The following is a 21,805-nucleotide window of genomic DNA, read 5'->3' as shown; positions in this document are numbered from 1 at the left end:
ATTGCCTGTAAAATGCAAATGTTCTCACATGTGGCTGAAATACAAAGCAGTGGCCCGACCAGAAAAGAATAAAACACGCTCATCTTTTGTCAGCAGAGAAAATAGACAAAAACCACAGCACAGTTTATGTTAGTAGAAAAGAAAAGTCACATAGGATAATAGATTTGAGGGATGGAAGGGAGATTAGGCATCATCTGATCCAGAAAGATTATTTTACAGATGCAGAACCAGAATTCCAAAAAGATGAAGTGATCCGCCCAAGACTATGTCTGCAGGTCTTAGTTGAAGCATGATTGAAACTGAAGACCTGTGACTCCAAATCCAGCATTCTTTCCCTTGGAACATGATGTCCGCTCTACTCTATTGCACGGCTTAGATGCTTAGACCCTTTAGCAAACCTAGCTTCCTTCAAAACTCAGAAGGACTCCACTGCCTGCATTTTGATGCCTCCTGCTATTAGTTCATGCCTTTCCCCCCAACCCCCAATGCCTGGTAATTTATTCTGTTATGTTTTGTTGTTATTGAGTTGTTCACGCCTTTCCCCCCAACCCCCAATGCCTGGTAATTTATTCTGTTATGTTTTGTTGTTATTGAGTTGTTTTTCAGTAATATCTTAATTTTCATGACTCCAATTGGATTTTTTTTGGGGGGGGGGGCAGAAGTCCTGAAGTGGTTTGCCATTTCTTTATTCAGCTCACTTCATAGATGAGGAAACTGAGGCAAACAGAGTTAAATGACTTGCCCACAGGGTGGCTAGATAGCATAGAGGGCCAAACTTGGAATTGGGTGGATTTGGGTTCCAATCTGACCTCAGATATTTCCTAGCTGGGTAACCCTGGAGAAGTCAATTAATCTGTACTGCCTCACCCTTACCACACTCTGTTTTGGAACCAATACACAATATTGATTCTAGGACAGAAAGTATGGATTTTCTTAAAGGGTTCGAGAACTGGTTCCCCCTGGTGATTTGGAGTTCTCAGGACAATGTACACTCGAGATAATGGCCAGTACTGAGAACTGGTGCATCTGGTCAACATTCCTTGACTTCCATTCTGAGCTGCTACAGCAAAGTCAGTCTTGCAAGATTACGGCAACCAGCAATGGGAACTCCAAGTAGCCCACCTATTGCTAATCTCTCAAGGGAAAACCCAATAGCCCAACTGAACTGAAGCGGAATCAGGAATAGGAACTGGAACCCATCTATGAAACTGCCACTGCTGCTTTTTATGAGAGTGAGCAAAGAGAAGGCCAAGCTGCCCTTAATGAACTAAAATCACCTGGATGAGATGAACTACATCTTCATTTCAGCAAGAAATGGATGCTATAATGGCTGAGCCACTTTCAGTGATATATGAAAGATCATGGTAAATGGGAAAGGTGCTCTGAAATTGGAGAAAGACAAATGTCATCTCAGTTTTCAAAAAGGGAAGAGAACCAGAATCTGCAAACTATAGGACAGTGAGCTTGATTATAGTACCTGGGAACATTCTAGAATGAATGAGTAAAGAGATGGTTGTTGAACATCTAGAAAAAGAAGTCATGATTACAAAGAACCAACATGGCAGCCCCATAAAGAACAGGCCATGCCAGATCAACCTCACCTCCTTCTCTGACAAGATTACTAAACTAGGAAATGAAGTAAATGTTATGACTGTAATTGACACAGATTTTTAACGAAGCTTTTTTTAAAAAAAAAAATCCTTACCTTCCACCTTAGAATCAATACTGTGTATTGGTTCCAAAGCATAAGAGTAGTAAGGGTTAGGCAATGAGGATTAAGTGACTTGTCCAGGGTCACCCAGCTGGGAAGTGTCTGAGGTCAGATTTGAACCTAGGACCTCCTATCTCTGGGCCTGACTCTCTATCCACTGAGCTACCCAGCTGCCCGACCCCCATTTCCTACACTATTAATGAGAATCAGATTCAAAGTCATTATGTGGCCCAAAGGGATTCCTATGTACGGTTTCCACTTGAGTGACCCAAGGGTTCTGTGCTATTTAATATTGTTGTCAGTGAACCCATCTAGTGTGCTCCTCAAATTTAGAGATGACAGAAAGGTTGGGATGGATAGTCAACTACCCATTTCAAAATGGTGGATGACCAACTAAAGATCTGGAAAGATTCCAAAGCATTGGATTGAATCTAAAATGATGAAATTCAAGACATAAATTTGAAGTCTTGCACTTGGTTCTTGTAACAAAAGTCTTGCACAGAAACAATTCAGATTCATAAGTATAAGGCAGGGGAGATGTAAATAGAAAGAGGTTCTGAAAAAAAGCCCGGGGCTTTAATGGACCACAAAAGCTCAGTGTGTCAGCACTAGGATGTGAAGGACAAAACATTAAATAATACTGAGTTTCATCAATAGAATAGCTTCCAAGAATGTGAAGGTTAAAGTTCTACTGAACTCTCCTCCTGTCAGACTTTATCTGGAGAACTGTTTTCCCAACTGGACACCACAGATTACCAAGGACCAATGTCCTTGATAAGCTGGAGACGGGCCAGAAGAGAATGGCAAAGGACCTTAAACCCAAGATAAATGAGAATCAGGTGAAGGAATTTAGTCCAGGGGGCCCATGACAGCTGTCTCCCAGGATCTGAAGGTTGTGATGTAGATGAGGGATTTGGCTTCTTCTCTTTGGCTCCAGGTGGCAAAAACAAGAGCAATATTTGGACGTGTTTGTAAAAAAAGAAACCAATTTAGGTTCAATGTCAGAAAAGACTTCCTAACAATTAGAGCTGTACAAAAGTGCAATGGACTGCCTCCGGAGGCTCGGAATTTCTTCTCCTTGGATGCTTTCAAATAGGAACTGGCAGGCATATTATAGGGAAGAGCCCTTTCTGGACAGGCTGGACTAGATGGCCACAAAGGTCTCTCTCTACTCTCAAATTTTGTCATTCCATTGGTATATTCTTGGAGATGCTTTCTCTGATCTCATGTACTTCTTGACTGTTCTCACAAGGTAGAAAAGGAAACATTTAGCAGCCACCAACATTCCTACCTCTCTTCCTATGGCCAGAGAGTTGAAGAACACATGATCAAAAACTTCTTGCATCATATCTTAATCTTTTTAGAGGATTCTTGGAGTGGTTCCAGCTTTTACTGCTACTAAGCCACAATCTTGGTTCTGCCCTGCCCCAAATCCTTTTTAAACCCTTATCTTGTCTTAGAATATTAAATAAGTATCATGGGGTCAGCTAGGTGGCTCACTGAATTGAGTCTAAGACGCAGGAGGTTCTGGGTTCAAATCTGCCCTCACCCTTACTAACTAGGTGACCCTGGGCAAATCACTTGACCTCCATTGTCTAGCCCTTACCATTCTTCTACCTTAGAACTGATACATAGAAGGGTTAAAAAAAATACTAAGCTTCCAAGGCAGAAGAGCAGTAAGGGCTAGGAAATGGCAGTTAAGTGACTTGAAGGAGTCAGAGTTCACATCTAAATCTAACAAGGATATTGATGCCTAAATTATAAGATCTCAAAACATGAAATTTGATTAGGCTGTGATGTGATTTTTTGGATGTTTTTATTCATCTTCTATATTTTTTTTAATTTTTAACTCATACTGTGTGTCTATCTTAAAATCAATACTGGGTATTGGTTCCAAAGCAGAAGAGTGGTAAGGGCTAGGCAATGGGGGTTAAGTGACTTAGACAAGGTCACACTTCACATATAAATCTAATAATATTAATGTAACTACAGTATAAGATCTGAAAACATGAAATCTAATCAGGTTGTAATATGATTTGGGGATGTTTTAAATTATCTCCTATGCTTTTATTTTTTTTAACTCCTTACCTTATATCTTAGAACCAATGCTGTGTATTGGTTCCAAGGCAGAAGAGTGGTAAGAGCTAGGTTCCTTGCTTTTTAAGACTCATACTTTTCTGTGGAATGACCATCATCATTATTTAATTGTTTTCAGTTGTGTCCTACTCTTTGTGACCCCTTTTGGAATTTTCTTGGGAAAGATACTAGAATGGTTTACCATTTCCTTCTCCAACTCAGTTTACAGATGAAGAAACTGAGACAATAAAGGTTAAGTGACTTGCCCAAGATCAACTAACTAGTGTCTGACCCTAGATTTCAACTCAGCTCTTCTTGACTCCAAACCCAAAATTCTATCCACTGCACCACTTCAGGAGTCTCTAAAATAAATATTTATAAGTTTAGAATGGACTTTAATTTTTTTTTAATCCTTACCTTCTATAGTAGTATCAGTTCTAAGACAGAAGAGAAGTAAGGGCTGGATAATCAGGGTTAAGTGACTTGCCCAAGGACACACAGCTAGAAAGTAGGGACTTTGATTTTGGAAGAATGAAGATTTCCTATTACTCTCTCTTCTCAATTCTCTAATTAAACTCATGCATGCAAACACTGGGGTCATAGCTCTAGAGCAGGAAGAAATCTTACAAAGATCTCATTTTCCAAATAGGAAAACTTTCATTGGAGAAGTTTAAGTCAAGTACTCAGGGTCATACAGTTATTAAATGTTTGAGGCAGGATCCAAAGTTGTCCTCCTGATTCCAAGACCAGCATTCTACCCATTGAACAATCTAGCTGCCTCTTACATTCAATTTAACAAATACCTGCTTGTTTGTACCTTACATAGAGTATTGTGCTTGGGGGAGAGGGAAAGTAGAGATGAGGAGAGGTATAAAATTTAGATAAAGCCTCTGTCTTCATGGAGCTTACAGTCTAAATTGATGATACATAAAGATAAAAAAAAAAACTTTATGGACAACTAGGTAGCACAGTGGATTGAGAGTCAGACCTGGAGTCAAGATGATCTGGGTTCAAATTTAGCCTCAGACAGTTCTTAGCCCTGTGACTCTGGACAAGTCATTTAACTCTGTTTGCCTAGCCCTTGTGCTTCTGTCCTAAAGTGGTTACTAGAACAGAAAGTAGAGTTTGTTTTGAAATTCATAGTGGGCTCATGTAGCAAAGTTTCATGCCCTGTCTCACCTCCTTTCCTCCTCCACCACTCACACCCTCTAAGGTCAATAGCCCAGAAGTTGATCAGGATTGAGCCTTGACAAGAAGATTTTAATAAAAGATTATGGGAAGAATATTCCAGTGTATATATGATATTTCATTTGAGTATATGATTGAAATTGTTAACTGTGGTATCATGTCAGTTAGATGATGCATTGGATAGTGTTGGTCTTGGAGTTTTAAAAAATATAAGTTCAAATCCAGCCTCTGATACATATTAACTCTGTGACCCTAGCTAAGTCACATAACTTCTCTCTTCCTCAATTTTATTATCTGTAGATTAAAAATAATAGTATTATCTATATCACAGAATGGTTGTGGGGATTAAATGAGATAATATGTAAAGGACTTCACCAACCTTAAATTACTACATAAAAGCTAAATATTATTATTATTACTCTTTACTGATATTAGTGTTGTTGTTGGTTTTTAATTCTAGGTTGGCTAGGAAGACCAGTAAAGCTAGAGGATAGGTTATGAATTGGGAGAGTAGGAGTACACTGAGAAACTAGAGGTCCTAGTGGTATAGACCAGATGGCTCAGTCATCTAAAAACCAGAACTAGAGACAGAAGGTCCTAGGTTCAAATCAGGTCTCAGCCACTTCCTAACTGTAGAACTCTGGACAAATCACTTAACCCCCATTGCCTAGCCCTTACCACTCTTCTGCCTTGGAACCAATGCACAGTATTGATTCTAGAATTATTGTTAATGGTAGAGACGAGGTTCAGTAGGAAGGAGGGAATGAGAGTCCTGAGATATAAGGTAAACTGTAGTCAGAAACAGAAATTTCCAAGTTTAAAATTTGAAATTGGAAGAAATTCAAAGTCCTACATCTAGGTTGGGTAAACTTGAGTTGGAGTGAGAGTGAAATAAAATGGAGATGAGTATATTCAGTTACTATAAAAAAGGTCATCACTATGAAAGTCAAACTCACTGGAAACAATGGCAGAGACAGGATGAAGGGCAAATCTGTAAGCCAGAATACAAAAGGCATGAAGAAGGAAGAGTATTCTAGACATCTATAGATGACAGCTAGATAACAGGAAGGAAGAGGATTGTAGAAGCAGATGCCACAGAAAGTTTGTTCACTGAGGTTGACTCACAGTGGTTTACAAATTATAGAAAAGACCAAAGACATGCCAAATACCTTGACTCCAAAGTTCAAAGAAGTGGAAGAAGAGAAGAAGGAACCGCTCTCCTTGGAGACAATACGGCCAAGTGTCAGTTAAAGGAAGAAGATGGATCAGTTGATTTAAGGAAGAGATGGAGAATCTGAGAGTTGTTCATCACAGAGGACAGAGTTAGGGTTTGGAGGAGATAATAAATGGGGAGCCCGAGATGGATTGAACTTGGACAGGGATAAGAGAGAACCAGTTAAAAGATCAGCTGTGAAAGACTTAGGTCTTCTCAAAAATACAATGATCCAGGACAACTCTGAGGGACTTATGACAAAGGTTGCTATCCACCTCCAGTAAAAAACAAAACAAAACAAAAAAAAAAAAACTGTAGGAATCCCAATGCAGATTAAAGCATACAGTTTTTCACTTTAGCTTATTTGGGTTTTTATTTGGAGTTTGGGTTTTATAAGATTATTCTCTTACAAAAAATGAACAATATGGAAATATGTTTTGCATGGTGATCCATGTATAACTGAGATCAAATTGCTCACCATTGTGATAGAGGCTGAAATTGATCTCCTTGACAGGGGAGGGGCCCCAGGAGTCGAGGCGATCAATTTCATATACTCTTCAGTCTGGCACTTTTTCTCTAGTGCCAGCCTCTATCACACCATTTCCTGGAAGGGGGGGGGGGGGGGCGGGGAAGGGAGAGAGGGAGACAATTTGATCATATAACTTTAGAAAACTTGTGTGGAAAAATGTTATCATGTGTATTTGATAAAATAAAATATCTTTACCAAAAAAAAAAAACTAGTTAGGAATGAAAATACAAGAGAAAATAGTGATATAAAGAATCTTTTACCTAAGGCAACAAATGTTGGTCCCAGGAGGTCAAGGAAATAGGTCGGAGAGACATTTGAAATAAAGGGAGGAGAAGAATATGTAATGGGCATAATTTTGATATTGGAAGCATTTATAAACAATAATATTCCTTTTTCAAATGGTATAAGGCTACGTACCAAGGCAAATTTGTGTCTCCAGTCACTGGGCTTTGGATTAATGGGTTTTTATTTTTTTCCCTCCTAAGGGTGAAAATAAAATCATTCGTCTATGGAAACTCAGTAAAGCATGAGCATCAAATTTTATAGATGAAAGAAACTTTAGAAATAATTTAGTCCTCCTCTCATTTTACCCATGAAATGAGGGGATTTGACCAAGATTAGACAATAAAGTTGGTGGCAGGCTTAAGACTAGAGTGCCTCCCAGCTCCTACTGTTCTTTCTGCCTTGTGGTTGTGCCCTACAAAAAGAAACCCTTTCACAACCCGATGAACATAGAAATACAGATTGCATGATGGCACATATATGCCTATATCATATTACCTGCCAGCTCAGGGAGAGAGGAAAGGGAGGGAAGGAGAGAACATGGATTTCAAAATGTCAGAAAACCATGATTTAAAATTGTATCTATGAAGCAATTGGGGGAAAGTAGTTTTTTAAAAGAGAGAGAGAAACGGGATAAAGACACAAGACTCACCACATGAACTTAACTCTTGACCTTTATTTGATGTTTTGTTTAATTCAACTGGAAAATTGCTTAATAATAAAAAGAATTTTACTAAACACTAAAAAGAGAGAGAGAGAGAGAGAGAGAGAGAGAGAGAGAGAGAGAGAGAGAGAGAGAGAGAAATCAGGAAACTCCCCAGGAAGAAGACTCTCCAGTTGGAATGTAAGCAATGGGAGATTTGTCTGTTTTGCAGTTAACAAGGGATAAAGGAATCTTCCTGAATTTTTTACCAGAAAGACCAGAATTGCTCTGTATAAGCATTAGGGGAGAGAAACGTGACTTGAAACACACCTGTATTTTTTGACCTGTCTGTATTTAAGGGTCTTTCCTCTCCTGTGTCCCTCCTTGTAGTGTCCTTGGCTTCCAGCACTGTTGGCTTGGCTGGGCAGGTTGTCCACACTGAAACCACAGAGGTGGTATTGACCGCTGATCCTGTCGTGGGATTTGGGATCCAGCTCCAAGGCAGTGTATTTGCCACTGAGACCTTGTCTTCTCCGCCACTGATTTCCTATATCGAAGCTGACAGCCCAGCAGAAAGGTGAGACGTTTAGAGATGGGGGCACCCGGCTTCTCTGCTTTCTTGAGCAAGTGGAGCGTTAGATGCCATGGGATGCCTGTTAACTTAAGGAACACTGCTGCATGTGAGAAATGCCGGCCATGATGAAGCCTGTGTTCTGACAATAAAATTTGATGTTCTCAATCAGGTCTGAGAAGAATAACAAGCATCGGTGCCTTTATCTCATAGTTTTTCCCATCACAAGACTGGAGGCTATATTAATTAAAGGGAGAAAATCCATAAGAAAATCTCTGAAGTTTAAACTTTAATAATTTTTATGCCATCAGGGAAAGCACATTCATCACTGCTGTGTATTAGTTCAGATGAGATCAGAGCAGATACTCCCGAACTGAATTATTCATGACTTCTTTGGGACCCTTCAGCTCTCTCATTGCCTTTTTTGCCATTTTTTTTCTGGCCACTGCCTAGCTTTGTGCAAGGCACTGTTGGCTTTGGCCCCTGCTGCAAACCTAATATTATACGATACAGATTGCAATAGGTAAAAAGATCTGAAATACAACCATGGTTCGTTAGAGTTCTAATTCAATTGGTTCGGGGCTCTTAAACCTGGTCACTGTACACTCTTCTCATTTGTGGCTCAGACCTCTAACACTGAGTTGTGAATTTAGGTGCGGAGTACTGCAAATTGGAGACAGAGTGATGGCAATCAATGGAATTCCGACGGAAGACAGCACGTTTGAGGAAGCCAGTCAGCTTCTCCGAGATTCCTCTATCACCAGCAAGGTCACTTTGGAAATAGAGTTTGATGTTGCAGGTATGATTGTCTAATCTTTTCCAGTTTAGAGGCGCTGTCAAGAGTGTCCTGAATATGAAGTATATGTGTTATTTAGCATGGGGAGAACTACTTACATGGGCCATATTTTTTATTTGTTTGAATTTGGGATGTCATTCAGAATTGAGCATTTCTTTACTCATGTATTACAAAGTCGTTGTAAGAGCATCTGGAAATAAATATGACAAGTTGAAGAACTAAGAGTAGATATATATGTGAAGTAAAAACATTATGTAGCATTTATTCTTTCTGATTCTCCCCTAAATGGATTACATATAGATAGTTACATATATTATTATATATAGATTATGTATATAGTTATACATATTTTCCAGGCATGGAGGGGGAAAAGGTCTTACCAGTCTCTAATCATTTCTCTTAGAAGCATGCATAAAAGCACTGTGGGGAGGGGCTTAAGGGGGATTCATGATTCCCTGAATGGGTTAATGCAGCCCTTGTTCTTCCCCCTCTGGGCTGAAGACTGGAATTAAGGGGGCACTGGTGACTTCCTCTATCGATTACATTATTCAGTGTTCGTTGTGGGAGGAGATTTATTCTGATGATATTGATAGTGTGATCAAGGTGATGGGTTCAGTCCAGACATAATCCCATTATCAATCACAGGGTAGTCTTCACACAGACAATGGAAGAGAACAAACCTTTATTAAACACCTACTGTGTGCTATGCCTCATGCTAAGCACTTTATAAATATTATCTCATTTGACCCTCACAATAACCCTGAGAAACAGGTGCTATTATTATCTCCATTCAACAGCTGAGGAAATTGAAAAGGACAAAGATGAAGTGATTTGCCCTGGGTCTCATAGCTAGGAATTGTCTGAGGCTGGTTCTGAACCCAAGTCTTCCTTACTCCAGAAGCAGCGCTCTGTCCAATGCATTCCTTCCCATGGTTGAATCAATGCTTTTAGCCATCAGTTTTCATCTTCAACATGGAGGCAAAAACTGCATGTTTTCTAAACTTCATGCAAGATATCTTTTCTGTGTCTTCATTTCCTTGAGTCTTCATCATCACTGTGCAGGATAGGACTATGTGTTTTCTAAGCTTCATAGAAGAAACTTTTCTCATTCTTCATTTCCTTAAGTTTTTGACATCCACTAATGTATTGTTGGTGGAGTTGTGAATTGATCCAGCCATTCTGGAGGGCAATTTGGAACTATGCCCAAAGGGCGCTAAAAGACTGCCTGCCCTCTGATCCAGCCATAGACTGCTGGGTTTGTACCCCAAAAAGATCATAAAAAAGGAGAAAGGACCCAGTTGTACAAAAATGTTATAGATGCTCTTTTTGTGGTGCCAAAGAATTGGAAGTTGATGGGATGTCCATCCATTGGAGAATGGCTGAACAAATTATAGTGCATGTTAGTCATGGAACAGTATTGTGCTCTTAGAAATAATAAGCAAGATGATTTCAGAAAAAAAGCTAAAAAGATCTACAGGAACTGATGCAGAGCAAAATAAGCAGAACTGAGAGAACATTGTACACAGTAGCAGCAATATTGGATGATGATTATCTGTGAAAACTTGGCTACTCTAAGCAATTGGCTGATCTAGGACAATCCTGAAAGACTCGTAACAGAGAATGCTATCCACCTCTGGAGAAAGACCTGTTGGAGTCATCTTTTTTGCTCTTACAACTGTGACCAATATATTAGTGTGTTTTGCATGACAATAAAAAAATAGGAGAAAAGTTTTTGTCACCATCTCATAGGCAGGTTTTCTAAATTCCCTATGAAACAAAACAACTTTTCTGAACTTTAATTTCCTTAAAAGTTTTTGCCATCACCTTGGAGGCAAGGAGTAAGTCTTTTCTAAACTTCATACAAAACAAAACAACTTTTCTGAGTCTTAATTTCCTCGTCAGGAAAATGGAGCTAGAGAATCTGCAAAGCCCGGTAACCAGCCGTGGAGTAAGGAAGACTTTATTCCTACCTCTGATACATACTGGCTGGGAATTTAGGTTGGTCACTGAAGCTCTCAATTCTCCAAGACAGCTCTTTTAGACTAAAAATTGATGAGCAGATGCTTCCTTGCATATATGGAGGAAGTTTCCTCACTGGAAATCCTCTATAATTAAATTATAAGTCTGAACAAAAGGGGGGAAAAGGAAACAAAGGTAAACAATATTAACTTTCCTCTGAGAATCCTGATAGCATTCATAAAGCTCTTCATAAATCGGAGTTATTTTAACCAGAAAGCCGAGACCTCATACCTCACTGGCTCTGGAGGATGCAGTTCACAGAAAATGAATGGCCTCTTATTTATTTTATTTTTACGTATTGATTTTCCCTGTCTCTGCCTCATTTTCCTCATTTACAAAATGATAATAATATCATCTACCTCCAAGGATTGTCCTAAGATATGAAGATCTCTGAACATTTTAGCTCATTCCGATCCAGGTATTTCTAAGCCTGCAGAAGCCCGCCTTCTCTTCCACTACCTGTCTTGGAATTTTGATCTCCTCTCCAACATTTACCTTCTTCCCTACCCATTCTGGGGGACCAGCATCCAAGCCCCTACCTAGTCCTCTGTCTCTGTGTCTTGCCTACTCCATAGCCTTGATGGTGATAGAACTAATCAGGGCCAAGGAAAGCATAGTTATCAGTCCTGGTTTCCTCAACAGCTTGCCAGTTCCCTTGTACCAGTGTAGAAATCTACTCTTTGTTCTCCAAGTTCCCCTTTCCCACCCATATGCTATGGCAGAGTGAGTGCCCTTAGATTTTAGTCTAAGGGGCATTTTTTAAAGATTCTAAACCTCAGTTAAAAATAACCAAAAAAACATTCAAATAATCCAACACAAAATTTTTAAATGATTGTATGGAAGATTATAATCTCCAAATTATTTTGTTGTGTCCTACTCTTCAGATTCTCCAGTTCATTTTAGAGATGAGGAAACTGAAACAAATAGGATTAAATAATTTTCCCAGGGTCACACAGCTGATAAGAGTCCAAGACCAGATTTAAAGTCAGGTCTTCATTTCTATGCTTGCTTCTCTTTCCACTGCACCATCTAGCCGCCCCTAGTTATTTACATTTTGTTTAAAATCTATAGTTTTACACTTGTTGACTTTAACAAATCAATCATCAAGCAAGTTATTATTATTATAAAAAATCCTTAAATCTTTACCTTCTGTCTTAGAATAGATTTAACCAAGTCTCCATTCCAAGGCAGAAGGGTTAATCATTTTGGATTAAGTGATTTTCCCTGGGTCATTCAGCTAGGAAGTATCTGAAATCAAATTTGAACCCAGGACCTCCTGTCTCTAGGTCTGGTTCCCGAGTCACCTAGCTGCCCCATAGATTCCTGTTGGTGGTCCCATTAATAGAATACTTGATTCCATGTCAGCAAGAACAGAGTTCAAATCCAACTTCAGACACTTACTAACTTTGTGACCCTGGGCAAGTTTATTTAACTTGTCTCTGCCTCATTGTCCTCATTTACAAAATGAAGATAATAATAGCATCTATCTCAAAGGATTGTTGTATGGCTTTAATGAGATAATATTTGTCAAGTGCTTTGCAAACTTTACAGAGCTGTTTAAATTCTCAGGAAAATGCATAAAATCCATATTTCTTTATCTTTTTCACATTTTTCAGCTCTGATTTCATGATAATATTCTGTAAAATTCATATAACATCCTCAAGACATTCTCTGATCATTATATATATATATATATATATATATATGAATTAGTCTTAATTTTTTACTACTAATAATAGCTGACATTTATATAGCACCTTCTATGTGCCAGGCACTCTGCTAAGTGCTTCACAATTATTATCTCATTTGATCCTCACAAATCAGTCCTGGGAGGTAGATATTATTATTGTCTTTGGTTTATAGAGAAGGAAACTGAGGCAAACAGAGTTTAGGTTCTTGCCTAGGGCCACATAATAAGCATCTCAGGTAGAGTTTTGACTCATTAAATTCCAAACTCTGCACTCAATGCACTGGACAAACCTAGCTATATAAATAAAGTATAGAAAATTATTTTTTGTACAGACAGAATTTTTCTTTTCATCATATCCTTCTAAATGTCCTGAGCAATGAGATGACTAGATAAAAGACCACATTCATTTCTGTTGCTTCTTTAAAATGAGGCAATATAATAAAACAGAATGTTTGGTTTGAAGTCAATAAATCTGGGTTAAAATGTCACCTCTGACTTAATGTTGTCTGTAAAATGAGGATCCTAAAGAGAGGGCCAGTTTGTCCATGATTTGTTGCATAATGGCCATCTCCCTCAGGGAAATTTCAACAGCCTTGATCAAAGAACTAAATGGCTCTTGTGGTGTCATAGACCTTGGAGGGTACATAGACCAGTCTTCTTGCCCCCTCTCTTTCCCTCTCTAACTGCATTTACCATAGTCAGCTCTGTACTGGACAATTTTTTAAAAAATGTATTTATTTAGTCAATTTAGAACATTATTCCTTGGTTACAATAATCACATTATTTCCCTCCCTCCCCTCTCCCCACCCTTCTCATAGCCCACACGCAATTCCACTGGGTATATCTTGTGTCCTTGATCAGAACCCATTTCCATGCTGTTGATGTTTGCACTAGAATGATCATTTAGAGTCTACATCCCCAATCACATCCCCATTGACCCATGTCATCAAGCAGTTGTTTTTCTTCAGTGTTTTTATGCCCAGAGTTTTTCCTCTGAATGTGATTAGTGTTCTTTCTCATAGATCCCTGCAGATTGTTCAGGATAACTGCATTGTCACTAATGGAGAAGTCCATTACGTTCGATTGTACCACAGTGTATCAGTCTCTGTGTACAATGTTCTCCTGGTTCTGCTCCTCTCACTCTGCATCACTTCCTGGAGGTTGTTCCAGTTCCCATGGAATTCCTCCAGTTCATTATTCCTTTGAGCACAATAGTATTCCATCACCAACCTATACCATAATTTGTTCAGCCATTCCCCAATCAAAGGGCATCCCCTCATTTTCCATTTTTTTGCCACCACAAAGAGCTCAGCTATGAATATTCTTATACATACTGGACATTTTGGACGGGTTTCTATTCCAGTTCTCTATCCAAGCTCCCCTTTCCCGATCACTTTCTGTGGCAAAATGCTCACTTAAGTCTAGGTGTGCATTTTTGAAAGATTCTAAACTTTAATAACAATACAAAAACATTCAAATAATATAACACCCTCTTAAAATTGATTGCATGAAAACTATAATTTCCAAGTTATTTATGATTTGTTCAAAATGTGCATTCTTACACATTTTTACTTTCACAAATCAGTTACCAACTGAGCATTGAAGGACCTCTACGATGTGTCTCACTTGCTGATCCCAATGCTCAAATGAGATGTGTGTAAAATAACCAAAATCTATAGAAAATCAGTTATTATGATATTAATTTCCAAAAATTTATTGCATCAATACATAGACCCATTAGCAGTATAGTAGTGGATCTGTTTCTACAAACCCCACCAATATTGAATTTTGCTGTTTTTAGTTATCTTTGCCAGTTGAATAGATATCAGTGTCTCAATATTATCATCTCTATTTTTCTTAGCTTTTCAACAGTGTTTTGGTTAATTATTGACAGTTTGTTTCTTCCCTCAAAAACTGCCTACATATATATATACATACATATATATGCTTTGAATACTTATGTCTTCATAAGCTATATTTTTACCCATCTGTTTTTATGAATAGCCTTTTCTTCAGTCTTTTATATATAGAGATCCAACTGTTAAACAAATGTGTAGATCTTTACTTTTCTGACCCAATCAAAGGGCAGTAGATAGAGTGCTCAGCTAAAGTCAGAAAGACTCATTTTTCCTGAGTTCATATCTGGCCTCAGACACTTACCAGCTGTGTAACTCTGAGCAAGTCACTTTACTGTTTGCCTCAGTTTCCTAAGAAGGAAATTTCCTAAGAAGGAAATAGCAATCTACTTCAGTCTCTTTGGCAAGAAACCCCAAATGGAGTCATGAGGAGTCCAACATGACTGAAGACTGACTAATGAACAACCCAATCAAGGGGGATAGAGAAGAGAAGAAGAAAGGAGAACTGTCACCCCTTGACAGTTTTCTTTCTCTTTATCAGAATTTTTTAACTTCCAAAAACCTATATCCATTACTGCATTGAGCAAAAGAAAAGAGAAGAAACCCTCATCAGAAGAAATGGATGATAGCAATGGAGGGCAACAACGGAACCAAAATGTCCTTCAGCCTGAGAAACAAATTTCTAGAATCTGAGAGTCCTTTAAGGTTTACATCAAACCCAAAATAATCCATTAATCCCATCCCCATCCCCATCTCCATCAGCTTCATCCCTCCCTTTCCCATTTCTCTTCCCACTATCAGCAAATATACCCAGAGCCACTCTTGTATTCTTCTAAATTTTATACTACAGTTGGTATCATAAAATTATATAGAATCATAAAATCGAAGTCAAGTTTCTCCTCAGCATGATAACTCTTTAAATATTTGATGACAACTCCAAATAGGAAAATTTATCAGTAGGAAATCGAGGTGGAATGTGAGGCACTGGTTCTGAAAATAATGGGGGGGGGGTGTTAATGGTCTATGATGTAGGAAAAACACACCCAAGTTTGAAGCAGGGTCTCACCCCAAAATGGGAGACTCAAACTCCGTTCAGTTCAGAAGTAAGAACAGAATTTTACTCGAAGTAGTGGTGGTTTTGAGTGGTTTAATAAACCAATGGCTGCTGAAACAGCCAGGTAGCCTTAGGGCTTATGGACAAGCCCAGGGGCTAATAGACTAGCCTCTTGGGAGCTGATAATAGCCTCTCCTCTGTAGAGTAGCAGTTCCCTTTGAGGAGTGGAGCTTCCACCATAGAGTGGCAGCTTCCATTGGAGAGTGGCTGCTTCCACCATGAAGCAGCAGCATCCACACCATGTGGATCAAAGTTGGCATATTTATTGGGGCCTGAGCGCTTAGCATCTCCCTTTCGAAGCTCAGGTAGAGATATGTTTTGGGGTTTGTTGCCAGAGGGAATAAGGAGCATGCACAGGATTGGGGGCTTCAATGCGCAGGTTCCATGTTCCTCCATTGCCCACACTATTTATCAGAGAGAGATCTCGATGCCCTTCCAGAGTGGGAATGTGGGGGGGGAATATGGTACATTATTTCTAGGAACAATATAAACAGAATGGATACAGAGCTGATGCCTAGCTAGAACGTTACCAATCTAGTACACAAAGTGGATAATTGAACAATATACAATTCATGTTTGATTAATGCTTAAACTATAGATGTTGCAGCTGATGTTTAACTAATGCTAACTAGTGAGAAATGCAAGATTTCAACATATGAAGGTCCCTTACTGTTCACTGCCAGCCCACATTAGTCTGTAATAGTCTATAAATATAATATATTATAAATAAATATAAATATATTAAATATAAATAAACAAAAATATATAAAATAATTAAAATAAATATAATATATTAAAATAAATGTAATAGTCTAAAAAAAAAAGAAGAAGAAATAAAATTAATCCAATTAGGGCTGTCTATCCCAGTCTCTTGGTCCTACTAAGGGTGATTTTTGTTTTTGTTTATAGTTTCAGAGTACTTGAAACTATTCTGGAGATTCTGAAGGGAATAAATTCTGAAGAGCTAATTTCTATAAATTGTGGTGGAGAGGGAAAGAGGGAGGACAGATCAATGTACCCTGCTAGGTAGGAGACTCTAAAGGTCTTTTTGTTTGAGGCTGTTGAGAATTCCCAGAGGTAGATGAACATCCTCCTGGCTTTCTCCCTCTCTCACTTTTTTATAAACCTTTACATTCTATCTTAAAATCAATACTGTGGATTGGTCCCAAGGCAGAAGGGCGGGGAGGGCTAGGCAATGGAGGTTTAAGTGATTTGCCAGTCACGCAGCTAGGAAGTGTCTTGAGTCGTATTTGAACCCAGGACAAACAGGGACACAGATCTTGACTTCTGCCCAAGTCAGAACTCTATTTCTCTCAGAAAAGTAAATATACCTCACAAGGAGACAAGTTTCTCCTCAGCAATTAATGAGTGAAACGGTTCTGTCTAGAGCTAGCCATGGTTGGAATTAGGCAATCAATGGAGTGAAGGGCAGCCCTCTTCTGGGGAAGCAAGCATAGTTCTGGTTGTGAGGCAAAAAACCAAGAATAAACCCAAAGCCAAAACCTGGTCTATACCAGAGTTTCTTTAAATAGTTAAAGGATAAATATCTGATAAAAGATGGTGTTGTTCAATTGTTTCAGTTGTGTCTGACTCTTAATGATCCCATTTGGAGTTTGCTTGGCAAGGATGCTGGAGTGGTTTGTCATTTCCTTCTCCAAATCATTCTACAGATGAGACACATGGGGTTAGGCAACTTGCCCAGGGTCACATAGAGGTTTCAGTTGTGTTTGATTCTCCATGATCCCATTTGGAGTTTTCTTGGCAAAGATACAAGAATGGTTTGCCATTTCTTTCTCCTTTGTTTTCTATATAAGGAAACTGAGGCAAACAGGGCTAAATGACTTGGCTAGGATCACATAGCTAGTGTCTGAGACCAGATTTGAACTCAGGAACATCAATCTTCCTGACTCCAGGGAGGAATCTTTCTATTCACTGTGCCACTTAGCTGCCCTGGTGTAGCATGTTACCTACTTCCTAACAGAAGTGATAGACTCCAGATGAAGAATGAAAACTAGGTATTGGGCCATGGCCAATGGAGGAATTTGGTTTGCATATATTTTAATTTTTATACAATTGGGGGGTGAGGAGAAAGTGGGAATGGAAGGGAAAGAAATTAAATGTTTAATAGTTGAAAAAAATTTAATTAATTAATTTAATTTAATTTAAATTCTGAAAGAAGAAACTTGCTTAGAGTTTAGGCTGGACAATACATATTAGACAAGGAATCAAAATGCCCAGAATGCAAATAGTTCAGCAGCTCCAACCTGTCTCCCCAAAGCTTCTGTCATGTTTGCCATTCCTGGGTTCCCATGATGGAATAATAGCTGTGTCTTGCTATGTCCCTTCCTAATGAATGCCATTAACGTATAATAGTATGCCAGCAAAGCATAGATAGACAAAGGGGGCCTCAAAGGTCCCCTGGGCCAAACCTGATCTTAATATTAATCTGTTCTGTAATGTTCAACAGGCATTTTAATACAGTTTCTTCTTGTAGACCTCCAGTTATAGGGAACCCACAACCTCCCAAGGCAGCCCATATTCTGCTTATAGCTAGCTTCAGTTTTTAGAAAGTCTTTTCTTGGGGGCATCTCAGTGCATTGGAAAGCCAGGCCTAGAGATGGGAGATTGTGGGTTCAAATAAAGTCACTTAACCCCCATTGCCTAGCCCTTACTGCTCTTCTATCTCGGAACCAATCCACAGTATTGCTTCTAAGATGGAAGGTAAGGGGTTTTGGTTGGTTGGTTGTTTTTTAAAGGAAGGAAGAAAGTCTTTTCTTAGGTCAAACTGTGATCTAAATCTTGGTTTCTGCCCTTTGTTCTTGCTTCTACTCTTGAATCATATAAAATAAGTCCTATCCTTCTTCCATATGGGATAATTCTCCTAGATAGTCAAAGACAGCCATTTTACCTCCAGGTTCAAAAGTACCAATTTCAAATCCAGCAGGATCTTCAGTCCCTTGACTCTTCTTCTGGTCAGCCTTCTCTGGGGCTACTCCATCTTGTCAATGCTCTCCTTAAATTCTGGCGTCCCAAATTGAACATAAGAGTGCAAAGTCTGATGGAGGCAGAATACAGAAGAGTTATAATGATTATAAAGATAATAGCATTTTAAGGATTGCTGTGGGACTATAAAATCTCTCATTCTGAATACTTTGCTTCTATTAATGCAGCCTAAGATAACATTAGCCTTTTAGCTGACATACCACAGTATTGACTCATCTGAACTCTACATTTCCCAAGAACAGCAAGGTGACATGGACTGTCACCCAGAACTCACCCCATCCTATTTTGATGTGCTTAGTATCACAATGTAAGGCTTTACTTTTCTCTCTCTCAAATTTTGCATTATTGGATCTCACCTATGTCTTCCTTCCTTTCTTCCTTCCTTCCTTTCTTCCTTCCTTCCTTCCTTCCTTCCTTCCTTCCTTCCTTCCTTCCTTCCTTCCTTCCTTCCTTCCTTCCTTCCTTCCTTCCTTCCTTCCTTCCTTCCTTCCTTCCTTCCTTCCTTCCTTCCTTCCTTCCTTCCTTCCTTCCTTCCTCCTTCCTTCCTTCCTTCCTTCCTTCCTTCCTTCCTTCCTTCCTTCCTTCCTTCCTTCCTTCCTTCCTTCCTTCCTTCCTTCCTTCCTTCCTTCCTTCCTTCCTTCCTTCCTTCCTTCCTTCCTTCCTTCCTTCCTTTCTTTCTTTCTTTCTTTCTTCTTCCTTCCTTCCTTCCTTCCTTCCTTCCTTCCTTCCTTCCTTCCTTCCTTCCTTCCTTCCTTCCTTCCTTCCTTCCTTCCTTTCTTTCTTTCTTTCTTTCTTTCTTTCTTTCTTTCTTTCTTTCTTTCTTTCTTTCTTTCTTTCTTCCTTCCTTCCTTCCTTCCTTCCTTCCTTCTTCCTTCCTTCCTTCCTTTCTTTCTTTCTTTCTTTCTTTCTTTCTTTCTTTCTTTCTTTCTTTCTTTCTTTCTTTCTTTCTTTCTTTCTTTCTCATTCTCGTCATTTTAGTAAAAGAAATAGGGAAAGAAGACTAAACTGGGATTTCATTAGTATAGAAAACTCCTACATGAGCAAACTCAACCAATGATGGTCAACCACTTCCATGCAATTTATAATCTTAAAGGAATTTTCTAGAGTCCTGATCACCCAAGTGACTCAAGGTCACTGCCAAGGTTGACTCTCAGTGTGTTGGAAGTGAGATTAAACTCATTTCTTTTTTTTGTTTGTTTGCTTGTTTCACTTATTCTTTTCATTTTTTAAATTTTCAATTCCAAATTCTTTCTCTGCTCACTGAAGAGGCAAGGAAAACACATTATATGGTGAGTCATGCAGAACCAATTCATACATTAGTTGTGTCAAGAAAGAAGATGGGAGAGAAAGAAAAAAGGAGAGAGAGAGAGAGAGAGAGAGAGAGAGAGAGAGAGAGAGAGAGAGAGAGAGAGAGAGAGAGAGAGAGAGAGAGAGAGAGAGAGAGAGAGAGAGAGAGAGAGAGAGAGAAAACTTGCATCTATCACCTTTATGTTTTGAGATAGACAGTAGTCCTTTGGAATCCTGACTGGCCATTGCACACCCTAGATCTTTCTGAATGTGAAAGTAGCTTCCATTATGCACATGATTCCTACATCATCTTCATTTCCAAATATATCCACACTGGACAATGATCATGTCTTTTTTTTTTTAAACCCTTACCTTCCGTCTTGGAATCAATACTGTGTATTGGTTCCAAGTCAGAAGAGTGTTAAGGGCTAGGCAATGGGGTCAAGTGACTTGCCCAGGGTCACACAGCTGGAAGTGGCTGAGGCCAGATTTGCAACCAGGACCTCCTATCTCTAGACCTGGCTCTCAATCCTTTGAGCCACCCAGCTTCCCCCAATGATCATGTCTTGTAGCTCAACATTAGCAACAGATGTGCTGCCTCTTTACACAAAATCTCTGACAGTCCTTTACTCTCCCTCACTGCTTTGGCCAAAGCTCTCCTTCACTTGCTTCATCACTTCCATCCCCTCCACCTCTCAGAACTTTCAGCCAAGAACTTTGTTCTAACCTAACTTCCTGGATCTTGATCCCATTCAAAGTCCTACTATCATCTGCTCTTCAATCTCTCACTCTTTGTCCTATAACCATTCATCCCTTGGCAAACAGTAAGCCTTGACTTACTTCCCATCATTCTCCTCCTTGGCTTCTGCTCACCTGCTACTGAATGGAACTGGAAGATATTGCATGAGGGAGGAAGGAATGGGGGGGTCTACGAGAGGAAATAAGTATTTCTATAGCACCGATTCTAGGCCAAATACTGTACTTAGCACATTTTTACAAGTAATACAGCATTTAATCTTCAATACAGTCTTGGGGAGATAGGTGCCATTATACTCTCCCAACTGAGGAAACAGAGGCAGACAGAGGTTAAATGACTTGCCTAAGGTCACTCAACTATTACATGTCTGAAGTCAGATTTGGATTAAGGTCTTCTGACTCCACTAAACCCACTGTATGACCAGTTGTTTTTTAATAAATAACCATACTGAGAGAGTGTTTTACAAATTTGTGTTATCCAACTCCAACTGGACCTTCCCAGCACTAGACAATTCTTTTATCTTCTCTAGTTGATTGCTTATCTCACTCACCAAAGAAAGTCAAAACAAAATTCTTTTCTCTTTCTCTAAACCTCCCTGCTTCTCTTCCTCTCTCTTCCACCCCCCCCCAATCTCTCTGTTTATTTCTTCTCTGTTTTCCTTCTGTCTAGAGCAAGGAGGTAGCCTTTCTCCTTGCCAAAGACCACACCCCTTCTCTGTGTGTCCTAGATCCTATTCCCTGTAGTCTCTTCCAGCATATTCATCCCTTCTCTGTGTGTATTCTCTCACTTGGTGATCTCATCAGCTCCCTTGGGGTCAATTACTCTCTGTGTGCAGATGATTGCCAAAACCATTTCTCCAACCCTAGTCTCTGCTCACTTCCAGGACCACATCACCATATGCCTCTCTTACACTGTGAGCTGAATGTCCCACAGGCATCTCAAACGCATGTTCAGTATTTTTTCCTCCAAACCCACCCCTCTTCTGAACTTCCCTATTATTATTCCAGGTATCACCACCAGGTTTGTGACCTCAGGACCCTCTTTCACCCCTCTCTCATTCAAGTTGAATA

The 21,805-nt window shown here is 39.3% G+C and overlaps 1 protein-coding gene across 16 annotated transcripts in view; it reads left to right on the top strand.

Moving 5' to 3' along the window:
- Positions 1 to 21,805, top strand: part of GRIP1 (glutamate receptor interacting protein 1) — an 808,853-nt gene that overhangs the window by 683,478 nt on the left and 103,570 nt on the right. For all 16 annotated transcript variants that reach the window (XM_056798430.1, XM_056798415.1, XM_056798416.1 and 13 more), the window contains 2 exons: positions 8,033 to 8,219; positions 8,867 to 9,012. In XM_056798430.1, the coding sequence (XP_056654408.1) occupies positions 8,033 to 8,219; positions 8,867 to 9,012 (333 nt within the window). The remainder of the gene's footprint in view (positions 1 to 8,032; positions 8,220 to 8,866; positions 9,013 to 21,805) is intronic.

This window comes from Monodelphis domestica, chromosome 5 (assembly GCF_027887165.1).
Source record: "Monodelphis domestica isolate mMonDom1 chromosome 5, mMonDom1.pri, whole genome shotgun sequence".
Classification (NCBI taxonomy): Eukaryota; Metazoa; Chordata; class Mammalia; order Didelphimorphia; family Didelphidae; genus Monodelphis; species Monodelphis domestica.
Note: the sequence above shows the minus strand (reverse complement) of the source record. Positions and strands in the feature narration are given on the sequence as shown.